This window comes from Podarcis bocagei (assembly GCF_964188305.1).
Source record: "Podarcis bocagei genome assembly, chromosome: 3".
NCBI classification, from domain to species: Eukaryota; Metazoa; Chordata; class Lepidosauria; order Squamata; family Lacertidae; genus Podarcis; species Podarcis bocagei.
In genome coordinates this window covers 73,547,760-73,573,361 of record NC_138127.1, presented here as the reverse complement: position 1 = coordinate 73,573,361, position 25,602 = coordinate 73,547,760, and the positions used below count along the sequence as shown (strand labels likewise).

Below are 25,602 nucleotides of genomic sequence, written 5' to 3'. Positions count from 1 at the left end.
GGACATAACATTATCCACTCATTGTGCTTGTAATAAAATGTTGTCTTTGCTACAACTGTTAGACTTTAGATCAGGGATGGGGAACCAGTGGCTCTCTAGATGGGGTGGGACTCCAGCTCCCATCAGCATCAGTCAGCAGTGGCCAATGGTCAGGGATAATGGGAGCTGTAGACCAGCAACAATTGGAGAGCCACAGGTTCACCATTCTTGCTTTAGACCTACATGAGCATTCAAAATGATACAAACAGTCCAAAGTGATAGAATTCATCCCTTGACTGAATATTCAAGATTTGAATTATTGCATCTATTATAGCTGACACCAGCACTTCTGATGCCAATATTCAAAGGGAGAAAGATGAATTGAAGGCATTCAAAGTTACCTTGCCTGAGTTTAACTCTGGCCTCTAGGAAGGAACATTGCAGAAAAGACCATTTTGGCATGACGCAAGCATCAGAGGAAGGAAAAAAACCCCACACAAACAGGAGCACGTCCTCATTGCTCTTAAGAAAACAAAGAGGAGAACATTCATCTTTAATTTCTTTTCCCCATCCAAAAATATTTGACGGGTAATTATTTGTGCATTCCACACATTCATGGATGAGATAGTGAGTTGGCTCTCTGGAGGCTCATAAAAACTTCTGCAAGCTATTAACATTAACTTATCAAAGGACCAGCTGTACTCTGTACAGAGAGTCATGCTACTCTCTGTACTGGGTAAGAAATGGCTTTCCTTCCCCATTACTTTCAGATGGTCTTAGTCTCTTTAAAAATACAACAACACAGAGAGAGAAGAGATGTGAGTGAGGTTAGGCTCGCAAGAGCATATGGGTTTATTTGGCATAGCAACCCGGTCAAGTTGGGACAAAGGATTAAACTCTGATTGAATGTTGTCAGGGCCATGCACGACCAAAAATCCCTGTCAAGCACACAAGGTCAGCCCGAGCCACCTCCAATGTAAACAAAGACAAGTTACAGAAAGGCTTCCTCAGATTAGTTACCAGGCAATAAATTATATTTTCTCTCTCTCTCTCTCTCTCACACACACACACACACACACACACACACGAACACGCGCGCGCGCGCGCACACACACACACACACACACACACACACAGAGACAACTGCCTTCCAAACATCACAGGCATTTAGCCACTAAGCTTCTAATGCCCAACTCACAAAACAGCAATTCTTAAAACAAGTTTTGAGTACTGCTTATAAACCATAGCCAAAACCGAACTCTCCTTATTTATGGGGTATTCCAAGTGTGCGTGCACAGGTAAATATATTTATAAAAACAAAGAGCAATCACTAGACTAAACTGCACCCCTGTTTCTACATCTATTTACATAGCAATACTGCAGTATATTTGCCACATAAGCATCCCTGTTTACACAGAATAGGGGGAGGGAAGGAGATGAAGCATGTTCCTTAACTTGATTTAGCTTCACAATTCCACACTGTGATAGAACTGAAGTTCCAGTAAATCTTTGCAATGGTCAGGTCAGGAGTCAAGCTGTAATCTTGCCTGCATGGCTCACTTGGAGAAGAATCTTCAGGGACAATCCAAATGTGCAAAACAGCTGATGCACATCACATGGATGTTTAATACCCATCTGGGCATAGCCATCGTGACCAGCAGCCTGAATCAATGAATGCAACCATGTTGGCACTTCCTTTTTCAGTGCTTAACTATATGTTATACTCATTGTGTGGCTTGTAGCCACGTTGTGGGATTTTAAAACATTAATCCTAGGTGAAAAAATATATATCAAGAGGACAGTACACAGAGAAAGGCCACGAGTACAGCTAAAGTACCTTGGTATCTGTTTCAATTAGTGATGTTGTGGTGGGGAAGCTCCCAGTGGAGCTTTCTGTCTTCCGATTCTGTCTGATTCTGCTTTATAAACATTAAAATAATCAAGAGCCCACTCTAAATGTAACATAGCATCTGCAATGGTTTGCTCCAAATGCACGATTTACCTGGAATCTTGTCCTCTCTGCTGCATAAACCTGGTAGTGAAGCATGGCCTGCAGAACCTTCTTGTGACCTCCAGGCACTAAGCAAACCGCCCCGAGGATCTCCAGCACAGCAATCTTGGTTTTTATGTTCTCAGTCCGTAAACTCTGAGAGATTATATTGATGCTTTCTGGATGGGCCAGGACGTGTGCCCGTCCCTGGGAGTTGTTCATCAGAGCCTTGATACACCCTATAACGGATGTGTGTATGCGGCTCTCGGACGTCTCATAGTCCATGCTCTTCAGGAAGTTCAGCAAGCAGGTCAGGCCATCCAACTCAATAAATCTCGTCACAAACCTGAACGGAGGCAAGAAGAGGGAAATAATATCAAGGCCCTGTGTGTAGGAATAGAAAACTGAACAACTAATTTATCATGTTACTCTGAAAAAAACCACACATATACAAGTGTAACCTGAGGATCCTCGCAACCTTTTCATCAGCAGTATAAAGAATGAAATAAAATATTTGCACATTAGGGCCAGGTCACATCAGCATCTGATCAAATAGTAAAATTGCCTCTTTACCGCACCATGTTAGGGTTTTGATAGCATCTGAGCAAAGTCCTATATCTGGACATTCCCCTGCATGCAGCGGGGGGGGGGGGGAGCTACTTGTGGAAAAACTCAGAGAAGAATAATTAAGCTAGAATATTTTCCTTCCCATCTAATTTCTATGCACATTGTTTTATCTGGGAAAGCATTCATTCATGCGTTTTCCCATCTCCAGTTTGAGATGATGTGCAGTCCAGGAAGAATTTTACCACATGCTGTTTGCATAGCCTAATTCTAGGCTTGCTGCAGAGGATTCCAAGATGTATGTGTTATTCATTACTACAAACATTGCAATCAAGCAAAATGTCCATGGTTAGGTTTGAATGGCTTAAGAACTACTTTGTGCTTGGCAACAAGTGAGGACAAACCCCTTACGAATTGAGAGGTGGACGTTTTTTGATAAGCAACAGAGAATCTCTAGATATCCAGATGTGGTTGGAGTACAATTCCCATCAACCCCAACCACTGGCCATGCTGGCTACATCCAACAACATCTGGAAAGCCACAAGTTCCCAATCCCTGCTTTATAGCTTTAGCCGTGTAATGAATAAAACAAATAGTTCAATTCTGAGAGAGAGAGAGAGAAATGATTATAACTCATTGATAAGTGCCTTTGAAATGGAAATCAACAGTATGAAGCCTTTCAAGCCAAGGATGGAGCCGACACATTTTCAGTGCTTCTGGCACAGTGGTTGCATCTTGTATAGGGTTGCACTGTATCTAATTCACATATTTGCAGTTTTGAGACTTGGCAGCAGCAGATCACACAACTCCATAACATCCTATTGTTTTGGATTGCCTCCTTAACATATTACATATACACTATTTATAAGCTTTGCTTTTGCTCCCATAATATATATAAACAAAATATACACCAGTAATATGGGATCTGGGGTATGCTCTCTTCGCTCCAACAAGGACATTTGAGAGTCTGTGTAGAACTTGGGCTAGATTGGATGACTGTCTTATGATCTACCCCTTTAGTAACTTCATCCAGTTGGTTTCGTCCAGAAACCAGGCAAAACCAAAATACATTCAGTATGAGGTTTGGTGCCTCTTTAAGCCTGACCTTTAAAAATTGGTCCATGCAGGCAAGCCTTGAGAGTAAACACAAATACCACAAATAGTTACACAGAAATGTGTTAAATGGCAGTAATGTGATCATCTGTTGAGAATAACAGGACTCACTTCCAGCCTCAGCTGATTTAAGCAACGAGCGGAACATTTCTAGTCTTGCATTTCTCTTCTCCAGAAAAGGCAGAAGTTTTTTGGTGTACAATACACAGTTCATTCATTTAAAGAGCATCTTTGCATTTGCACTGTAGTGCTGGTAATTACCTGGGCCTCTAAATGAATTTGTGCTTCTGCCCTGGTTTTTAAGGTTCAATATATGCAGTGTGTGGCATGAACCTTTCTACATGTTCTTTCTCTATGACCTAAACAGGCTGTGGCCAATTTGTGGCATGGATGTCACAAGGAGTTTATAGCATGCCTGAGCAAGAAGAGAGGGGCCATGGACCTAACTGTGGCACAGAGCAGCCTTTTCCAATCTAGTGCTCTCCAGATATTTTGGACTATAACTCCCGTAATTCCTGACCTCTGGGCCGTGTTGGCTGGAGGATGAGAGGCGTTTAGTCATTCAAAATATCTGGATGACTGCAGAAGGCTAGTGTAAAGCAAAGCCAATACATCTGCCTGACACTCCAGTTTTGCAGAAAAGAATGGCAGACCAAGTTGATGGATTGTGTTGAAATGGCTAAAATGACCGGAAGAATCAGAAATCAAGAATACCGAAATTTAAATAAGGAATAGGGGGAAATTATAATTTATCCTAAAAAACCCATTGCAAACAGTTAAAATCGTTAGTAGGACAGGAATAATACTTGTAGTTTAATGGTGAAGTTTGGACACAATGGAGAGGTAAAAGATTTGGATTATTATAAAAGATGCAGGAGGAAATGATTAACAATAGGACCCACAAAGGGGAGGAGGGAAGTCCAGGAAATTCTTTGGAATCTTGTTTCGATGTTGTATGTTAGATATGTGACTGTAAAATTTTAATTTGAAAAACCAATTAAATAAATTTATTTTTAAAAAGACACTCCAGTTTTGCTCTGCCACCTGGTCCACTGCATAGTAGACTTAAGCCTAGCTCTCACATACTGTGTATTGCTATAGGATTGGTGGTATAAAAGGGTTTGGTGGTTATACCTCTTCAGAGTGTAGGTGGGACTTCCATAACTGAATGTTCCTCAATAATAGAAACAATAAACTCCACACATAAAAAACTAGAAATCCAGAAAAAGGAGTTCTAGTCCTACCTTCTCCCTAATATCCTGGCTTTCTACATGCACAGAACATGGAACTGTTTTGTATGAAGGAGTATTCAGTTACAAGAGACCCCACCTAGAAGCAGGGTTTACTAGTTAATCTGCTCCTTAAAGCTGCACTAGGATGAATTGTTTTAAATCTAAAATGTTCTGGGGGAAAGACAGGCCACCACTTCCCTGTACACACTGCAAAACTAGCTGGCGGAAGTGGTACATAAAGCCTGCCACGGCCTCCATATGAAAAGTAGCACTGCTAGTAAAGGATGAGGCTGTGTGGAAGGCAGGATATTCCCGCCCTACCCACAGGCAAAGCAAAGTTTCCCAAGCTAGCTGAAGCAAAGATCCTTTACATGAGAAGGCAAGAACACCACTAACAAATCCTGGATCTCTGCCCTTCCTGAATTTGGCAAGAGAATAGGCTTAATCAACCAGATAGAGCAGAGGTTATCAGAAGTGTGACAAGGCAAAACTCGGCCAAAATAAAGGATGCACTCCTCTGTCCTTAAAAATAAAAAGAGGGTGGAAATATTTCTTGGCAACAGGTGGGGAAACTCGCTTTCTTGACACCTTTCCATTTTCTTTACGAAAGCTCCGCTGCAATCCCTCAAGGTCCTGCCTGTTCCAAAGCAGAGCTTTTTAAAATTTTCTTTTTCACTTTACTCTGCCTCTCCAAGATCTATTGATGACTAACAGGAGCAACAGTACAGCTTTCCCATATGCTTCTAGCCTGAAATTTTTTTTATAACCCCCGTTGTTTATGGCGGCAACTCACAGGGAAAATTTCACTTCCTTCCAATCGTTTCCTTCATTTTATTGTGGGTTTGTCCCTAAGCAATGTGGTAATTGGGCCAATCTGTTACTGTGCCTTAAAGCTGAAGCACACATAGTGTCTTATGTTGTATGCTCGGTTTTTTTCCTAACTGAGGGATGCATTCAGCTGCTGCTCTCAAAAGTTGATTCTATTATGACACTTACATCCCAAAGGGCCTATTCACCGTCCAGAGAGAAATCTTAGTACAGAATGGATCTATGATTCTCAGTATAAAGAAAAAGTAACAAACTGAACCAGGCTGTACCATGTACCATGAACATAGCATCTCTTTAACTGCCAGGTCTGCTTCTTAAAAAGAATAAAGGGCTTCAGTAGGTTGGGAAGGAACATGCCCATCAAATAAATATGATGCAGCCTGGTCCATTTATTCCCTTGTCACTAAACCTCAGCCTGTATGAAATACTAAACTCCACAGGGTTCCCATCACCCGCCACAATTTCTCCAGAGCTTTGAACCTCAACATGTCCACTGATGCACACATCCCATGCTCTTTCCAGTCATCTTAACTTTTGCTCCCACAATCCCAAAAGATCTTGGAAGCAGAATAGATTCTGCAGATGTGCTTGTTTTGCTGCAATTATTCCAAGCACACAATTCAGATTTCCTCAGTACAAAGGTTGGCCTTCTTTGGCAGAAGATGCACAATCCAAATTCTAATTAAGTCAGCAGGCCATATAAATGCTACCCAAAGTTGGCAATTATTATTGCAAGGATTTAGATGAAAATGATGTGCAAATAAAAAAATTCCTTCCAGTAGCACCTTAAAGACCAACTAAGTTAGTTCTTGCTCATCTCAGCTATCTGCCAATCTCCCATTCCCACCACCCTTCTGAGTAATACCCCTCCCCACCTTCTCACTATATAGAAGGATCTGGCAACTTCTGTTTCAGTGTATCTGAAGAAGTGTGCATGCACACGAAAACTCATACCAAGAACTAACTTAGTTGGTCTTTAAGGTGCTACTGGAAGGATTTTTTTTATTTTGACTATGGCAGACCAACACGGCTACCTATCTGTAACTGGAATGATGTGCAAAGCTTAGCCACCAATGAAACAGGCATCATTAGAAAATGAGCATTGGGGTCAGGGATAGGAAACCTGTGACCTTTCAGATGGCTCAGCTTCCATCACTCCTGACCAATAGCCATTGCTGTCTGGGGCTGATGACAATGTCTGGAAGATCCCAAGTCTCCCCCACCCCGATCTAGACACTGCTGTTGGTACCCCAGATTCCATCAGCTGGGTAACTTTGCAGCTTCTAAGTATACAGTGCTACTATCAAGGAAGCACTGAAGGGACTCCAAACAGCAAGCTTTCTTCTTCAATTCCAAGCCTAGTATTTTGATGGCCTCTGTACGAAGCAGCTCACGAATGGGATCTGATGCAGCCACGGGTCCCTCCATTGCAGCCCATTAAAGAGGGAACTGGCTCACTCATCAGTCACTGGCACACAGCCCACTTGGCAACTTACACATTGAGTCACTGGAAATTAGTTGAGACGTGGGGACTTAACTCAAAATTTAGCTTGGCTATAGCTACGAAGGAGAAGCGGGGGGAGAAGTACTTCGGGTTGTAGCCAGCGATTTAAGAGCAAAGACTTTATGTGACAGTTTGTGGGTGCTGGTGCTGACACTCATTAGGGCTGTTATAAACAGAGGAAATAAATGCCTGCTGTCGGGAGTAGCCAGCCAATATAATGCTGGGGGGGGGGGGGAGCTGTACTTGAGTGGAGAATTCCCATACCCCACTCCCACAGATTTCACAAAGAGGAGCCTGTATCTAAAAAAAATAAAAAATAGACTTTCCGGGAGTGATAGAGTATCATGGTGAATGGAGGTTGTGGAGGTGAGATGACCCCATGCTTACTATAACAACCAAGCGGGAACATTTTTCTTCTCTTTTGAGCATGATGCGAAAAGCAGCAGCTGACTAATGGCCATTAGGCGCCATTGGTTACAAATGAAAAATCTTATTAATATTAAATAATAACAAGCAGCAAGGGTAGTGCTGTAGCATCTTGAAGGTCCCAAATTCAATCCCCACCATCTTCAGGCAGGGCTGGAATCGTCTCCTGTTTGATACCCTGGAGAGCTGCAGCCAATCAGGAGAGAGAATACTGAGCTAGATAGACCAATGTCTTCTTTCTATGCTCCCTCCCTGCGAGAAGTGAGGTTACAGGGAACCAGGCAGAGGGCCTTCTCAGTAATGGCGCCCGCCCTATGGAACGCCGTCCCACCAGATATCAAGGAAATAAGCAACTATCTTACTTTTAAAAGATATTTGAAGGCAGCCCTGCTTAGGGAAGTTTTTAATGTTTGACGTTTTATTGAGCTTTTAATTTTCTGTTGGGAGCTGTCCAGAGTGGCTAGGGAAACCCAGTCAGATGGTCAGGGTATAAGTAAATTGTTGTTGTTGTTGTTATCCTGTGATGTAGCTTCTGCCTGTCCACCTTTTTTTTACAACTGTTTTGCTTACATAAGTAATATTATGCTCCTTCCATCTCAGCAAACATGGTTATACCCCTAATTACCATTTATTCCTTTATTATACCAGACAATTGGGATAGCTTCCAGGTTGTTGCTAAGCTGATTTTAACAGCACTTCATTAGTTACTGCAGCCTAACAAGATTGCAAACAGGTTGTATTATATTTTACGCCCATTAATTTAGTAAACCTCTGGATTAGCCTGTTCCTTTATCACTTTACAATCCTATCAAATATGAATGAAGTCTGCACTTGATCAGGGAAGACAGGGAGCCCACCCGCTAATCGCCCCCCGAAAAGGGAGCATGTTCACCATTTAGAATAACTGCCAAGAATGCAATACGAATTGCAAATATACCTATATAAATATATTTGCCTGGCTGGAGAGAAGAAGCCTGTAAAGAAGAGAATATAATTCCCCAAGTTTTGCTGGTAATTCTAGGCACAGAGTTTCACAAAGTGTGATTTGCAAACTACTAGAATATTGACAGGGAGAAACTTAGTCCGTGACTGCTGTTGGCCCAGGTGCCTTGAATTGGAGATTAAGCAATACGAAGAAAAGGAATATGTATGAAGTAAGGGGAGAAGCAGTAGAGCAGGTTATCCAAAGGAGTAGGATGGAGGAATAAACCCTTTTAATATATAAGGAATTTGGTAGTTGCCACATTATCAAGTTTTGCTCACATCAGAATGCCTCTTGCATCAATTGCTCATTTATACCCAAGCCCCTCGTGCATTTGTTGGGATAAAAAAACAATCCCAGCTAATACGATGCAAAATTATACACCCAAAAATGTATATAAAAGGCTGCGTCCAATGTTTGTCATGCTCAAAGGAGACCCACTGAAATTAATAGGCATGAGTAACATGAGTTCATTCATTTCATTAGGTCTATCATCGTTTTATGAGTATAAACACCAAAGTGTTTTGACACAGTCATGTGCATTGCTTTATGCATCTGTACCTGTGCTGGTGTTTTTTGGAAACATGGAATTTATCTGTGTATAATATTATACTGGAATGATGTATATAATATGTGATAATTGCTTGCATTTTTTAGTGGAACTCTTTTCCGTCGAGATCAAGGAGTAAGACAGGAACTGGAAAAATCCTCCCGCATGATAAGCTCAACATCAAGATTTTCAGAAAATTCCATGCACAAATGGACAGGTGATGAAAGAGTTGCAATATGGTGTAGGACCCAAGTGGATAAAGTTAATATGATTGAGTGCAGAGGCAGGAAACACTTCTTCTGCTGTGCATCACATTGTCCTGGGGGCAATTGTCAGGGGCTGGGGGGAGTGCAGCTGGATCCAGCAATGGGCACAGCCAGAACCAAATGTGCATGGGGCACTTCTTTTTTCTGCCATGCCCTTTCTCTCTCTCTTTTTCCTACCTTTCCCCTAATTTTGTCCCTCCTTGCTACCCACTTGAAACTAGACAGGTGGACACACCCACATGTGCCCACCTTGGGCCACAAATTGCACATCCGATGGTTCAGAGGGAAGGTTGACATGGAAGATCTAGCAGGTTTGAAAAGGAAGAAGCTTATGATGACGACATGTGGTTTAAGAATCACTGCCGTATTTTAGATCCAGAGGAAAGTTGGCAGGTTTGAATGCAGCTGTGCAGATTCCCTGAGCTTCCCCCATCCCTTCAACAGTTCCATACTGGTTAACCTCAGAGAGAAAAGAACTTTTCTCCACAGTCATGACAACTACACTCCCTCTGTGATTTTAGAGAACCAAATTAAGAGAACAGTCAAAACACTATACTTCTCCATGTTAGCTGATCTCAGCTCATGGCCCAAGAAGTGTGTGGTGTGGGGAGAGAGGATGGATAATTACCTCATGGGCTGAGTCCTCAGAGCTGTCTTCAAGTCTTCAACTATTTTATTCCTCATTTCCGTTTCTTCTTCATCAAATGCATACAAAGTCTGCATCTGTTTGGACGAAGCAAAGAAACAGTGACAAATCCAGCACTGGACGAAAGTTCAGAGAAATCTGAGGCTACTGAGCAACTCAGGATTCATCCACAAGAGCTTTTGCCAAACTAAACTGGAGGTGCTGTTGGGAAGCTCACCAAGAAAGCAAAGTCTTCTCCAGAAACAAAGCTGGGTAAAAATGAGCTTCTGCCTAAGGATCAAAGAAGTCTGTGTCTTTAAGTGCAAAGTTGTTGCTTTTAACCAAATGGACACTGTGGGATGGCTGATATGGATCAGAATTCCAGTGTGGGAATTTTAATCTCCTTCTACCTCACCACCTAAGGTCCTGATTCAGTTTGTGCCTCCAGCATAAGCAATTTAGTTAAGCGGGAAACTCTCATGCACTTTACTTGGGAGCTTTCACCCCTTTGCAAATACCAGTATGGGGACCCCCAATACAGATTAGGACCACAGTAGGGAAAATCCCCTAACCTCCTATAACTAGGATCCCAAACTGGATCGGGCACCTAGCTTGCAATGAGGTAGGCAAAAATCACAGGGCAGAGCCAATTTGCCAAGTGGGAAAATTACTGCCCGGCTCAGAATAGGGCCGCTAATGAAATCTATAGCAAGGTCATGCATGCACAAACAGTCAATATCTGAGGGAAGTAGATCTGGTGATGAATTTAGTGAGGAGGCCTGGGCAGACCTCAATTTATTCCCCAAGCATGGACCCAAGTGGACCCACAGGCGCATGGACCCACAGGCGCAGTTGGCTCCGCCCCTGGGGAGGGCCTGCACAGTAGTCTGCCTGCAATTGGCAAATTTGGAGTCCTGGCTAATGTGCGACTCCACAGGCCAAGCCATACTGGCCAGGCCCTTCACACCGGCACCAATGCTAAGAGCTGGATTGCGAAGAGGACAGCGCCAGGCAGCATCACCCCCTGACCATTTAGGGTAAGCTGACTTTTTAAAACAACAACAAGAAGAACCATGTGCTTAGGAGCAAAGATACAGAGCTAAAGCATCATTTGGTTTGGCCCTAACTAAAGCTGCAATCCTAAGAGTGGTTACTGTATTAGGTTAAAAGAAAATCACAAAGGAATGGAAGCCCTGTTGAATTCAATGCAACTCATTTCTGAGTAAATCTGCTTAGCACATCTTGTTTTTCACTTTGGGTTCATTTTGAATGAATGAATGTGATGAAAGCTAAGGCGAGCTTGAAGAAACAGCCATGCTCCGTCCTTCCAAGGCACTTATAATAACATCTTACAAACAGCGAAGTCTTTCATGCAGTGTTCACAAATCAGATAAAATCTCACTTTCCTTGGAGAGCCTTTTTGCCCCACTCCCCGCTTCTCCACAAGCCCTTCTGTGTCACTCTGTGTTTGCAATTCATGCCATGCCAACACATGTCAAATCTTCAGGGTGGTCAGTTGATGAAGCAATGTGACTCTTATACACTCTGCAGCTGGCACAGGGAACTGGATTTAACTCCAAGGAGATACATACACTGATTCACGCTAAAGTCAAATTCGCTCAGTTAAACGGAGCAAGCCTCCTCCTCTTCTAAGGGAGAGCAACTGATAGAAAACAAGGAAATAATGTTTGTGCCGACATCCCTTCCACAAAGCCAGAAACAAAACAAAACTGGAGCACTCTAGCATGTCATGTGACCTGTGGCCCTCCAGCTTGCAACATCCTTGTCCAAGAGCCATGGTGTCTGGGGCTGATGGGAGTTGGAATCCAGCAATATCTGTGGGCCACAGGTTCCCTATTCCTGTCCTAGAGAATCATGCTTATTTGGGGGAAAGATGCAGTCTCAATGACAGGTTCCTCAGAATGTGATCTGGAGCTAAACTTGTATTCCTTTCTGCAGTGGCTTATCAGCACCCTCTTTTTTCCTGCAGTGCCGGGGAAGGGGGTTGATCCACCAGTGCCCACTTTTGAAACACTCATATACTGAATTTTATTATCCCTATGATTTAGGGTGCCATGAGTATACAACTAGAGCTTGGTTGAAATTGAAGGATTCCTGAATCCAAAACAAAACAGAGCCAAGTAATCCCAGCATTCTGGGATAATTATAGACAAATAGAAGCTGCTGCAAGCAAAAAGTTCTACTCACACCAGTCTTGGTCTCCACAATTGTTTCACTTCATTACCATAAAGTCATTTCATTGTGTGGTCACATGACTGCTCTATCATGTGACCACACAGCGAAATGACTTCATGGCAATTTATATGCAAATAACTAAAAAAAAAAGGGACGCGGGTGGCGCTGTGGGTTAAACCACAGAGCCTAGAACTTGCTGATCAGAAGGTCGGCGGTTCGAATCCCCATGACGGGGTGAGCTCCCGTTGCTCGGTCCCTGATCCTGCCAACCTAGAAATTCGAAAGCACGTCAAAGTGCAAGTAGATAAATAGGTACTGCTCCACGGGAAGGTAAACGGCGTTTCCGTGCACTGCTCTGGTTGGCCAGAAGCGGCTTAGTCATGCTGGCCACATGACCTGGAAGCTGTACGCCGGCTCCCTCTGCCACTAAAGCAAGATGAGCGCCGCAACCCCAGAGTCAGTCACGACTGGACCTAATGGTCAGGGATCCCTTTACCTTACTTTAACTAAAAAAGAATAAAACCCTCAGATAGTGACTTTGTCACCTTCGCTTTCTAAGGGTGGTGCTTACCTGACACCACTTTGATGGGGATTACCTAAATGACCCTATCAAAGACAGAGTGTGGTAGGTAGGTGGTCTACACAACCTCTGCAGCTAGCACTAGCGGGCAGGAGCAGCTCCATCGTCATGACCAATAATATTTATATATGGCTTAATATGCAAAATCCCTAAGCAATTTACATAAAACACAGTAAGATTGGAAAAGGGAGATGTATATACGACATTTGAAACCCACAATGGAAAGAAATACATCCGTAAAAACAGAGAAGCCATCTCTAAAACATGCAGTTAAATATCAATGATCTTACGAGTCAGGGAATGCCTGCTTAAAAAGATGGGTCTTTAGGAGGTGTCTCAACCCTGTCCAGATAGGGGAGGTTGGTGTATAAGTCAAAGCTGATGGAAGACACTCCACATCACTGAGCCCACTTCAGCCTCAAAGGACAGCGAGGGACCCAGAAGTACCCCCAAAATACATATCTGCCCCATCAGATGGAGTGTAACCCCATCTACATCTCAGAGCACATTGCAGACTCATCACCATCTAGACCTGCTATGTCCTCATTCCTTTTAATCTGCCTGCACCTTAATTTGAACTGCAATTCTATACACCCTCACCTGAGAGTAAATCTCACTGAACTCAATGAGACTTGCTTCTGAGCAGGCACACATAGGATTACACTGTTCTGTCTCCCCAACCCCACTCCCCGTTCCCTATCATTAATAGTGGGGCAGAGAGAAGCAAACGAAAATGACCCGAGTAGATTTAGCGTCCATCTCTGAGATGTGCTGAAAGATGTATTTTCTTTTCTGCTCTATAAAGCTCTTGTGCTGCAAGCAAATCATTTCCAAACCATGAAAAATAAATGTGTAACAGCTGTATTGATGACCTCTGACACACACACACACACACACCCTCTTTTAAATGTCATGTGCTCAGGATAGCTGTGGCTCTAAAGAGCTACTTCTGAAGCTATCATTCATTTGCAAACCATATATATATGAGTGCCGATATTGACAAGCTTCCAAAAGCAACATGGGGGTGTAAAGGTAACTTTTCTGTTCCACAGGAAAGCAGGGAATGGGTTTATTTGGGTTGCTAAGCTTAGACGATTGAAGACAGAAAGCAGAATGTCTAAGCGTTCACATGCTCATGTTGTTGGGAGAGAGGGAAAGAAATGAGGGAAGCAAAGGGCAACCATTTCCATATAAGCACCCATTGGCGCCAAGATCCATTCCAGTGGATTACCATGTGGATGGCACATGTTGGCTGGTCCCACTTCAACCATGGCTCCATGTTGCAGTGAGAGGGCAAGGAGGGAATAATACCAGAACAGCCAGAAGGGCTATAAGCTGGGTGGTAGAGCATGTGTGCTGCATGCAAAAGGTCCCAAATTCAGTCTCCAGCATCACCAGGCAGGACTGGAAGAGACTCCTGCATTAAATGCTGGAGAGTCCCTGCCAATCAGTGGAGGCAGTACTGAGCTAAATGAACCAATGCTCTGACTCAGTATAAGGCAGCTGCCTACATCCCAATCAAAGATATATTTTTAGAAGGAGGCCTAATATTGTTTTTCCATTGTCTATCCACTCATTGGCAAGAACACTACAAGGTGGAAACAAGTTTACTTCTTAATAAACTACTGGGTAGAATATTGCCTGCACACTTTTCCTTCTTATCTCCACCAGTGCTATTTTTCTAGGAAAAAAACGTGCCAGAACTCACTATGAATGCCTCCCTTGTTCTCTTATAATGGCAATGGCGCCCACCTGAGAAGTGGCAGAACTGAGTTTCAGTGAGTTCCTGCTGAAAAAAGCCCTGATTTCCACAAGTGGTTTAATGTTTATGATGGTTCAGGGTGGTATTGACTCAGAGTAGACCTACTGAAACGAATGGACCTAACTTAGGCATATTGTAATGGATCTACTCTAATAGTTAGTTGAATGTTACCATTATTGTAAATTAAATACATAAATTAATTAAAGAAAATAGAGACATACTCTACTGTTCACAAAGGCTGAAATTTCAGGAAAGGGGTCTAGAATATCTCTGAGAAGTCAGACCCTACCACAATATGGGAGTGGGGAAAACTGATATGACAGTGCCTCTAACCCACTATGTCAGAATGGTTGAGGCAACAATATTCTCAGAGAAAGCAACTTTTCAACAGTATGCCGCAAGGTACTTACTGCAGCCATGGAGTTGATGCGGTCAATGTAATAGTCTGGCCAACTTGTAGCAAGCTTATTAGGGTCTTCTTGCTCCTGAAAAGAGAAAATCAAAGTTATATGAGATATATAAGAGATTGCCACAATCATCATTACAATCCAAGCTATCTTCTTTTTGAACCATACTTAATTTTACACACCTCTGTCATGTCATCTGCTAAGCTTACTTATCCCAACCATTGTACTTTTTCCTCACAGGGCAAGTTGCTCCAACTTGTTTAAAAATTTGGTTGCATTTTTCTGAACTTTTCAGAGCTATACAGTACCCCTTTCAAGCTGTGGTAACTAGAACTGCACACAATGTTCTCAACCACAGATTTGTGTAATGGCATTATGATACTGGCAATTTTATTTTCAACCCCTTTCCTAAAGATTTCTAACATGGATTTTGTCTTTTTCAGAGTTGCCACACACTTGGTTGTCATTTTCACTGAGGTATCCATCATGACTTCATCTGAGATATGATTCCTGATCATCATCACTGCCAGCAGCTCAAACCCTATACAGTGGTACCTCCGGTTACAGACGCTTCTGGTTACAGACTCCGCTAACCCAGAAACAGTACCTCGGGTTAAGAATTTTGCTTCAGAATGAGAACAGAAATCGCGCAGCGGGAGGCCCCATTAGCTAAAGTGGTATCACAGATTAAGAACAGTTTCAGCTTAAGAACGGACCTCCAGAACGAATTAAGTTCTTAACCCAAGGTACCACTGTAAGAGAATACATTAGGATTTTTTACCCAAAATTTGCATCACTTTACACTTGTTTACACTGAATTGCATTTGCTGTTTTAATGCTAACAAACCATGATCTCCAAGTCAGATGTTATGCTGAGCTAGATACTGTAGTTTGCTTCTCCCTTATGAATATTATTTGCAACTTGTATCCAGGGTTTTACTTGTTGTCAGGGCTGCTTCCAGATCCTAGCTCACAGAGGATCACGTTAGCCAGCGTTCACTTTCTAAAAGTCTTTATTGAGTTACAGTTTCCAATTTCAAACTGCCGCAGGCAGCCCTACGTCTTATCAGCTAGACCGGCGAAGCTCCGTCTGAGTCCCCGCCTCCTGTACACCAACTTAATAACCTCGCCTTACTCCACCTTTTCCGCCTTCCCCTCCTTCTCTGGGTCCCTCTGCCCCCCGTGGTCTCTTCCTTCCTGGACTCTTCTGACGCTGACCCCCCGGACCCTTCTGTCTCCTTGCGGCGGGCTTTAGGACCTGGCTCCCTTTCCGGGCTGCTTACTCTGCCGCCTTCCTGTGCATTTGAACTTGGCGCGCGCGCCCAACCTCCCACTTTCCGCTTGACCGTTCCTTCGCTCCCCGATGGGGGTGTGGCCACTCCTGACTCATGCCCTCCCCCCTGCGGCGAGCCGCCGGATCCCGATACCTGGCGCCCTTCCTCCCCACTGCGCTCTGTTGGGGACGTTGGCCCCGATTTCCAACTGCTGCTCTCTGAACCCCCTTTTGTCCCTTTTTCCTGGGGTGTCCCCCTGATCTCCCCCCTCGCTCTGGCCACTGGCGCTCCTTTCTGTGAATCTTCCGATTCACTGGAAAGACTCGGAGATCTCGGGTCGTCGTCATCGCTCATCTTTCCTTCGGACTCCTCCCCCTCGCTCTCTGTTTCCTCCCTTGCCCTCGCCTCTGCTCCTGAACCCCTGACACTTGTGTTCAAGTGAACCTGAGTAGAAGCACCCTGCACTCCTCCCCCATTTAAGACAGGAAGGTTGGGGCTGATGCTCACTGAGATGCAGGGCTTGTAAGCATGTCCCTGATCCTGTCCCCACTTTTAAACATCGCAAGTTCAAGCAAATGGCTAAACAGAGCTATTCCAATTTCCTTGTTTCCACTAGCAAGTAACAATATGGTACCACAATGCTATGAGTAAATGGCAGCGCTTTCTTTGTTTAAAGGAAGGAGAGGGTTAGATGAGCAGTTTGTGTCTGCTTCATGGAGCTGCAATATTTCCAGTCACTGGGGTGCTTCCTCCCATGTGATGCCTCCCTACAGAGGCAAACTTATGTAATGGAGCTCACATTAGGAAGAATAACTACAGAAAACTGCTGTTTGTGCATATCAGGCATATCTATCTTCAGTTCATAGAAAAAGCACACAATACAAAGTTGATAACCAGTGCATTACTTTTAGATAATACTGTAACCGTATCATGACTCGAATACAAGAACAGACACAGAGAGCTAATCTATGCCTACTTAAATAAAGGTCATTCCAAAGAGGGCTATGCTTATATGGAATCTCATTTATAAAGGTAGAGAAAGCTTTTAAATTTATCCTCTTTTCTTTTCCACCAATTTTCATGTATTAACTATCAATCGTATTGTGAGTCTAGTCTAAGGATTTGCCACTATTTTTTATCCCTGTTTTCAGGGGAGGGGGAGCTAGGTTGATCTTGTGTCCTACTTTACAGTCCTCTACTTGGAAGGGCTGTCAAAGGACAGTTCTCTATTTTAGAGGCAAAGTATGATTTAAGGATAAGGAACAACACAAAGGGGGAGCAGGAACCTTGAAGTTGCCCATCCATAGATAGCAGTGGCTGCTGTCTTCCCCACTATGGTGTAATGTGTTGAGTCCTAGAGATAATTACTATTTTTAAATTTGCATCTATACATATCAAATGCAATCAAATCTATACATATCAAATGCAAGTTTTATGCAGATCTATGTCTTCCTTTTTCCTCTGAGAAACATGAGAATTATTATTATTATTATTATTATTATTATTATTATTATTAATTATTATTAAAAGTTGCTTTTCTAAATATCAGTCCTGAATACAAATTGGATGTAGATATTTCACACACCAATTTCCCTGTATCCGCTTCCAGGCTTTAGTTTTTACTGAATACAAGGAGCTGAAATAATCACAAGGGTGACTTTGTTCTAAGTGTCAAAACATTTTACTACTTCAACCTTTATTCTAGTAAGCTTACGAAGTGTGTGAGAAATGGGTTAAGACAATATTGACCAGCTACTATTCAAATAAGCTCTTCTATCTACAGCAAATGCAGGAAACCCCTTTTTACGTCCACCAAAGCCGTTCTTGCAGACACAAGAGTTTGGGATGTATTTGAGATTCCATTATTAATACCATTTGATAATGGCTCATCTCACCTCTCCTCTTAGCCAGATGCTGGGTGAACATTTATAAGAATCAGAATTTGTCTGTAAACACAAAACACAAAACTGAGTATTTCGGAACCTGGATCAGCAAGGAAACTCTTGTGTCAGATGGCTGCAATACAACTTAGTATGAGTGGTGGTGGGGGGGAGAGACCTTCCGTGCACCAGGAGATGCAGAAGGAACACATTGGCCCTACTCTCTAAAGCTCAACGACTTTTGGGGTGTCCTGGTTTTTACTTTTTAAAATATGGCAACCCTAGAATATATGGAAACAATTACCCAACTACAGGAGCAGGGCATGAATGGAATATATTATAGAAAAGCCTACTTTAAACTCCCACTGAATAGTGTAAATTTAAAAACAGATGGCAATCTGGAGTATTTCATAAGCAGCTGTCTCATTCTTCCCAATGCAACAACACTATAATCAATATGAGAACATCTTCCAATTCCAGACGACTGCAATGCAGTCAACATATATTTTAAGTACAGAAGCTAACTGTCTTCAACAGGCCCCCTTCCAACATGGAACCTGGAACCTGGGAGATTCAACAGTCTTCAATGAGTGTTTAGAAGAAGGCAATGGGGTTTTTTGTATTTGTGATGGTACTCACTGGCATGGAGTACTATCACCTCTTTTTTGTTGCACATGGCAAACATGTTGTGGTGGCACCCACAGAACTTTTTATCAAGATATGAGTACCAGCATCCCATTTTTATTTTTACAAAAATAAAACAGCACTGGAAACAAGAAACCAAACAAACAGAAGTCGGTCTATTCAATGGGTATTTATGGATTCTCCGTTAAGTTCATCTAAACACCAGGAAGAACTATCTGGCAGTAAGAGCTGTTTGACAATGGTAGACTCTCCTTCCTTGGAGGTTTTTAAGCAGAGGTTGGATGGCCATCTGTCATGGATGCTAACTGGTCTAGTTAGATTAGACCATGCTTTGTTTTATTATTTGGGGGAGGGAGGCAGATGACGGATTTGAGGCTAGTGTTTGTTTGAAAACCAGATTTCTTTAGGCTGAATTCAACAACGAAAACAACTTTTAATCAGCTGCTGCATTGCTTGGCCCAGTTCTGCAAGGTCTGATTTAGTTTCTCTCTCCCCACCCCCCTCAAATCTATGAAATATGGAACATTCTTCAAACTAAGGGATGCTCGCCTCATTGGGCTGTGATCAATTATACTTCTACTGGCTGGCGTTCTCTGATTAATGTGCAAAATATGTACAGCCTCTCCCCCCTAAGCTATAGGACACAATATACATTTATAACTGAAGCTTGAAACAAATTCAAGATTTTCCAGACTTCTTTCTTACTCTTTTTCTCTCTCACACATACAGTATATACAACTCCTAAGGCAGGCAAGTCACAAGAGCCTTCAGTTTTGAAGCAGGACAGACCAAATGGTCCAAGTTAATCAGTGGGAAGATGCAATTGCAATGCACTCTTTCCCAAAAGGTACAAATAAGCACTTACAAAGCATTGTTAGACACTTACTGATACATCTCCCCCAAGGGTTCTGAAGGCAAAAGGAAATAATTGTCCCTTCCAGAAATGGGCAAGAGATGTGTGCAAACTTTCCTTTCAGTTTCTGTGAAGTAAACTGTGAATATTCATCGATAAACAGCAGCTTAATGACTATGAAAAATAGGCCTTTCCAGTGTAAAGAACAGGTGTCCATAACTGATTTCTAATAGTCAGCAGTAAGGCCTAGCAACAAAAGTTAACAGTTGAATTGCATAGCTTGTTCTTCTTTGCTGATAGAAGGGAGAATCAGGCCTCTATAATGTGGTCAACCTTTTCTGGCTCACTTTTCCATATGTATATATTTGAACAGGAAGGAGAAGGAGGCTTGAATAAACTGCTTTTTAGCTAACCAGATTGTGCCAGAACGCAAGAGTTTTCATATGTGCATTTAATAGCGTAGATAGAAAAGCCTGCATCAAACACTATGCACAATCTTGTGACTTGAGGTAGAGATTGAATTGCTCAAAGTAAGCCGGAGCTGCAAAACTGCAGCCGCTCGAAGCAGTGATTTAATCTTTCAAAACTCAAAACATGTCTGTGGTGCTCAATTGTGCATTTTTAAATATTAGCATAATAGCTCATCTCCCTATTACTGTGGTTACAAATTTGGTACCCCTCCCCCCTGCCCCAATAAGTGAGTATATACTAAGGTCAGAGCACACATTACAGCCACAAGAGAAAGGCTATCAAGGCCAGCATTAACACAGTCAAGTGCTAACTCCTCTGCACTATGACTTATCAAACTGAGAGTCTCGGCAGAAGATCAGAAGAGCCTGATGGATCAGACTCATGGTCCATCTAGTCCTGTTCTCACAGTAGCCAACCAGATGTCTGTGGGGAACCCACAAGCAGAACCTGAGCATGAGAGCACTCTTCTCTGTGGTTTCCAGCAACTGGAATTCAGAAGCATAACTGTCTTCTGGGTGTGGAAGCAGAGCATAGCCATCACGGCAAATAGAAACTGATAGTCTTATCTTCCATCCAAGTCTCCATGCCCCTCACAGTAGTAAATGGAAACACAGAGAATCAGGATTAGAGACTCACAGTGCAATAGTGAAGATCCACATGAGAAGTGGGTTTTATTAGAGTCAAGCATCTATTGTCACAGGGTGGCTATGGGCCCCATCCCTATCAGGTGCCAAAAAGCGAGGTGACAATGAGCCTATCTCAACTGAGCACCAGCCTCAGAATTATATAATTCTATTAGTATTTCTATATGCAAAAAGTGGAGCAAAGGAGGAGAAGAGATTATATATATATATATAAATACAGTATGTGTTTCCCTATTAAGGAGCCTTCCGACAGCACAGTGATTGAAAGACTGTCTAGGAGATCCTCTTACTCCAAAATACAGTGGCAATATATTAAATGTAACCCATCCTCAAACTTTTTCTCGTCACATTTTCCAGAACATGTGGGATGAAAGGTTTATGCATTCTTTTAACATTATACACATACATGCTCATGCTCTCTCGCTCGCTCTCTTTCACACACACACACACACAGAGAGAGAGAGAGAGAGAGAGAGAGAGAGGAGAGAATTCAATTCATGCTTCACTTAAAGAATAATAATTATTTCTGTTTCAAATGAATTGGTCCTAACTAGCTTAGGTATACAAAAAGAGAATCCAAAACCTTTGTTTTGTTTTTCAATCAGGGCTACCCAGCAGTCAGCAAGGCATTCGAAATGGTCCAGCATTCCAGACCTAGATGGAGCTAATGTCTGGGTGCATTATGTGAAATCTGAAGACTGGGGTTTATTTTTTAAAAAACCCAAGCATTTCGAGAGACCTCAGACTCTGATTTAAATAAACTGTGTAATTGCAATGTTTAAAACAGGCTTAAACTTTACAATAACTGTATCTGGTACAGACCCTTCCATGGGTGTTTTTGGAGGAAAATACCATTTTAGGAAACTCTAAGCTGCTGTGTGACTTGCTTACATGTTTTTTTTAAAAAAATTAAAACTCCCTCATATTTGCGAGCAAAAGGTAGATACCCATCCGCTCAATACAAATGCAAGAATAGCTTAAAGGACAGCATATGCTGGCATCCATCTGTATCAGGAAACAATGAAGAAGTGTGCCTTTGGGGGTGAAGTCAAAATGTTGGAAGGTGACAGCACCTGCAGTGGCTGTAAGACAGCATGGTACACAAGCATTACATTGCTGTTTTCTGCCCCAAATAGGTTGTGTGTGGATGACACACAGATGGCTAGAAAGGCATTTGGTCTGATCCAGCAGGGCTCTCATCAACTGCATACATGCTTTTGAGAACCCTGTTCCATTCATAGCTACCAGATATAGGTATACATCTGTTTAAATATGTGGGTATGTTATTCATAGTTGATGTGCTTGCTCCAAGAACCAGCACCATAGAGCAACAGTCAATAGGGGTTCTATAGAACCATCTATAAAGACTGCCTCCTCCACTATGGATTCCCTGCTAACCAGTCCCCTTCACCCATTAAGTTAGAATTGTGAAGATACTGGTAGCTGCTCAATACGAAATGACCCTTTGGAGATCTGACAAAGGAAGACTTCACATGCTTTCTGCAAAGGTTATAAAATTTATTTAAGCACACACATTTTTAAAACCTGCCCTTTTAACCCATTTTATCATATTTCAAGAGTTAGAAATTCTTCCTTAACATGAGGGCAAAGACTAGCTGGAAATGCAATTAATAATAATCCTTCTCATTTTTACAACTTATTTTCTACTACTATCATTTTTTTTTATTCCTTTCTTATGTGCAACTTTAAAGGTAAAGGTACCCCTGCCTGTACGGGCCAGTCTTGACAGACTCTAGGGTTGTGTGCTCATCTCACTCTAGAGGCCGGGAGCCAGCGCTGTCCGCAGACACTTCCGGGTCAAGTGGCCAGCATGACGAAGCTGCTCTGGCGAGCCAGCGCAGCACACGGAAACGCCGTTTACCTTCCTGCTAGTAAGCGGTCCCTATTTATCTACTTGCACCCTGGGGTGCTTTCGAACTGCTAGGTTGGCAGGCGCTGGGACCGAGCAACGGGAGTGCACCCCGCCACGGGGATTCGAACCGCCGACCATGCGATCGGCAAGTCCTAGGCGCTGAGGTTTAACCCACAGCGCCACCTGCGTCCAAACTTGCAACTTACATTGTTGTAATTTTGACAAAGACTATTTCCACTTCTACTTGCATAGTGGAGAATAATCAAAGTCTAGGTTTACTTTCTAGCATGCTAAGGCAGCTAGCCTAAAACCCTTCTCCCCACTGTTCTAAAAACTCATTATGAAGTATCAATAAACCATTTGATCACACACTTTGCACACTCTAACCACAAATACTCTTTGAGTTTGCTGATCATGTGTTTGTGTTTGCTGATCATGTGTTTCAGTACTGAAAGTGCCTGATTGTGTCTGGATGGTGCCCAATGCAGTCCACAATTATACATTTCATAAATACCAAAGCTCTGTTTTATTCGCCATCTCTGAAAGCGGTAGACCCTCTCTCCTTTTAATCCCCTTTTCTGCCAAAACCCCTCAAGGCTCTTTGCCTGGCCTTTGCCAATTCTCTCTCCTCTGACAGCGCAACCTCTACTCCAGTGACATCAAAATTTCCCCCTCAATCAAATCCCACATCTCCACTTGCCTCTCCAACATTTCATTCTGGATGATTTGCCAACGCCTCAAATTCATCGCATCCAAAACCAGTGTCTAATTTTTCCTGTCCCTTCTCTGCTGTCTCTTGCTATTAACATTATTGTTCAACTGATCACTCAATCCTACGGTGGAGCTTACAGCCCATCAATACCCCTGGGAACGTGTACTTTTCCTTTTCCACATCTGTTGTCAAAATGCGGGTTTGTACACTGATATCATATAATTTCAATGATGAAAACCGAAATACCAGCTTCTTCCATACATTTGCACCAGGCAATCGGTTTGATGCATCAGGCTCTAGGAATCAGCCAAAGCCATCCTGAAGGAGAAAGCAGGAGGTAGCAGTGGAGGTTTCCCCTCACTTGCCTCCTGGGACATCTGTGGTCACCACCCTTAGGTTAAGCAAGAAGGTTCTTTATACCTAAAATCTAAGGATTTTAAACATCACCTCACCTGGCCAAGATAACTACATTTGTCAAGTGACACCTCGGTAATATGAAACACTGAAAATTTTATCCTTGAAAACCTCAAAAGATTGTGTAACTTGGACCTTAGAGCCCATTTATATATTAGCAGTTGTTCCAAAGGGAGACAGCCTAGGGATGACTGCTCTCAAGAGCATCTGAAGTAACAGAAACATGGGAAGCGGGACAAGAATATGGCTACTTCCCATGCCAAAGTCACCCCATGGGATGCAGAAGGTAAACATTTTTTCCAGCCCTACGTACATGACTCACATCCTTCAAATATTACCAAGAGTGTTACGGGAGAAGCAACTTCTGATAATATAAAAAATGCCATTAGCTTGACTGAAATAACCGGTTGCGTGGAACATTCTGACTAGCTACACTCGTATCAAGTCATTCTGACCAGCTACCCTCACAGTTTGAAGGCTTGTTCTAAATTGCTAAGAGAAGTTATTCCGGACCTCAGATTTTCAGACATCTGTAAGCCTTTTAAAAAATGGGGGGGGGGAGGGGAGAAGCTGCAAATCTTCTCTGCCTTTCCCATGGTAAGAGAAAAGAAATTCTTCAGGTTTAAAAAATAAATATATAATTTTCAAGGGCTTGACCCTCAGCGACCTCCATTCTTAAGATAAACAAATGAGCCAGCATTGCATAACGGAAACTGTGAGTTAAGCTGAGAAAGTTAGAGAGCGCAAGAGAAAAAACAGAACTCTCATCCCTTCTGCTGTTCCCCAGAATATGGCTGACATTTTCAGAGTTTTATCTAGGAGTGGATATTCTTCAGTGGAATGTCAGCACATAGATGGATTCCTGAGAAAGAGTTCAAATTCCTTTTTCCTTGATGTCAGCAAGTATAGAGTGAAACACGAATGAAAGCTTTACCTGAAAATATCTGTCACCTTTCAGGTACTATAAGTGGCCAGGAGAACAGAACTTTGTTGATGTTGTTGCTTACCAATCGGAGGACATGTGCATAAGTTTAATAATTACACGTGTAATTTACAAAACAGTAGACTTGGAATTGCCAACATGGTTCTCAAGGAACTTCCATTTCTGGTTTCCTAGACAAGAGCTCTGTTGTCATTTTTAAATTTTGTACCTTGCCTGGAAAATATTAGGTGTAATAAATAATTGACTCATCTTTCTCATTGTGATGCCCTTCCTTAAAATCCCTTGAGGTAAAGACCTGTTAAACTTGTTGTTTGTAAAGCACCATCTTTGTAGATGTGTCTCCACCATAATCATCTCTGAAAACCTTTGCTCTTAGGATCAGCTTTCACACTGTCAGATAAGTAAAGGTAAAGGGACCCCTGGCCAATAGGTCCAGTCGTGGCCGACTCGGGGGTTGCGGCGCTCATCTCGCTTTATTGGCCGAGGGAGCCAACATACAGCTTCCGGGTCATGTGCCAGCATGACTAAGCCGCTTCTGGTGAACCAGAGCAGCGCACAGAAATGCCGTTTACCTTCCCGCCGGAATTGTATACCCGCACTATTCTTGTCTGAGGACACTCCAGAGTGCCTAACCTATTTATCTACTTGCACTTTGACGTGCTTTCGAACTGCTAGGTTGGCAGGAGCAGGGACCGAGCAACGGGAGCTCACCCCGTTTCGGGATTTGAACCACCGACCTTCTGATCAGCAAGTCCTAGGCTCTGTGGTTTAACCCACAGCGCCAAACTGTCAGATAAAGGCCAGCAAAAACACACTTCAGCATAGTAAGAATCAGTGACACTTTAATATGCTAAAACTCTGGTGTGCAGATATCATCCCAATCAAAATG

The 25,602-nt window shown here is 42.7% G+C and overlaps 1 protein-coding gene across 7 annotated transcripts in view; it reads right to left on the bottom strand.

Annotated features, from left to right (window-relative positions):
* Nucleotides 1–25,602, bottom strand: part of DAAM2 (dishevelled associated activator of morphogenesis 2) — a 226,984-nt gene that overhangs the window by 82,009 nt on the left and 119,373 nt on the right. For all 7 annotated transcript variants that reach the window (XM_081186365.1, XM_081186362.1, XM_081186368.1 and 4 more), the window contains 3 exons: nucleotides 15,008–15,082; nucleotides 10,063–10,157; nucleotides 1,982–2,315 (listed from right to left, as the gene is read on the bottom strand). In XM_081186365.1, coding sequence (XP_081042491.1) covers nucleotides 1,982–2,315; nucleotides 10,063–10,157; nucleotides 15,008–15,082 — 504 coding nt within the window. The remainder of the gene's footprint in view (nucleotides 1–1,981; nucleotides 2,316–10,062; nucleotides 10,158–15,007; nucleotides 15,083–25,602) is intronic.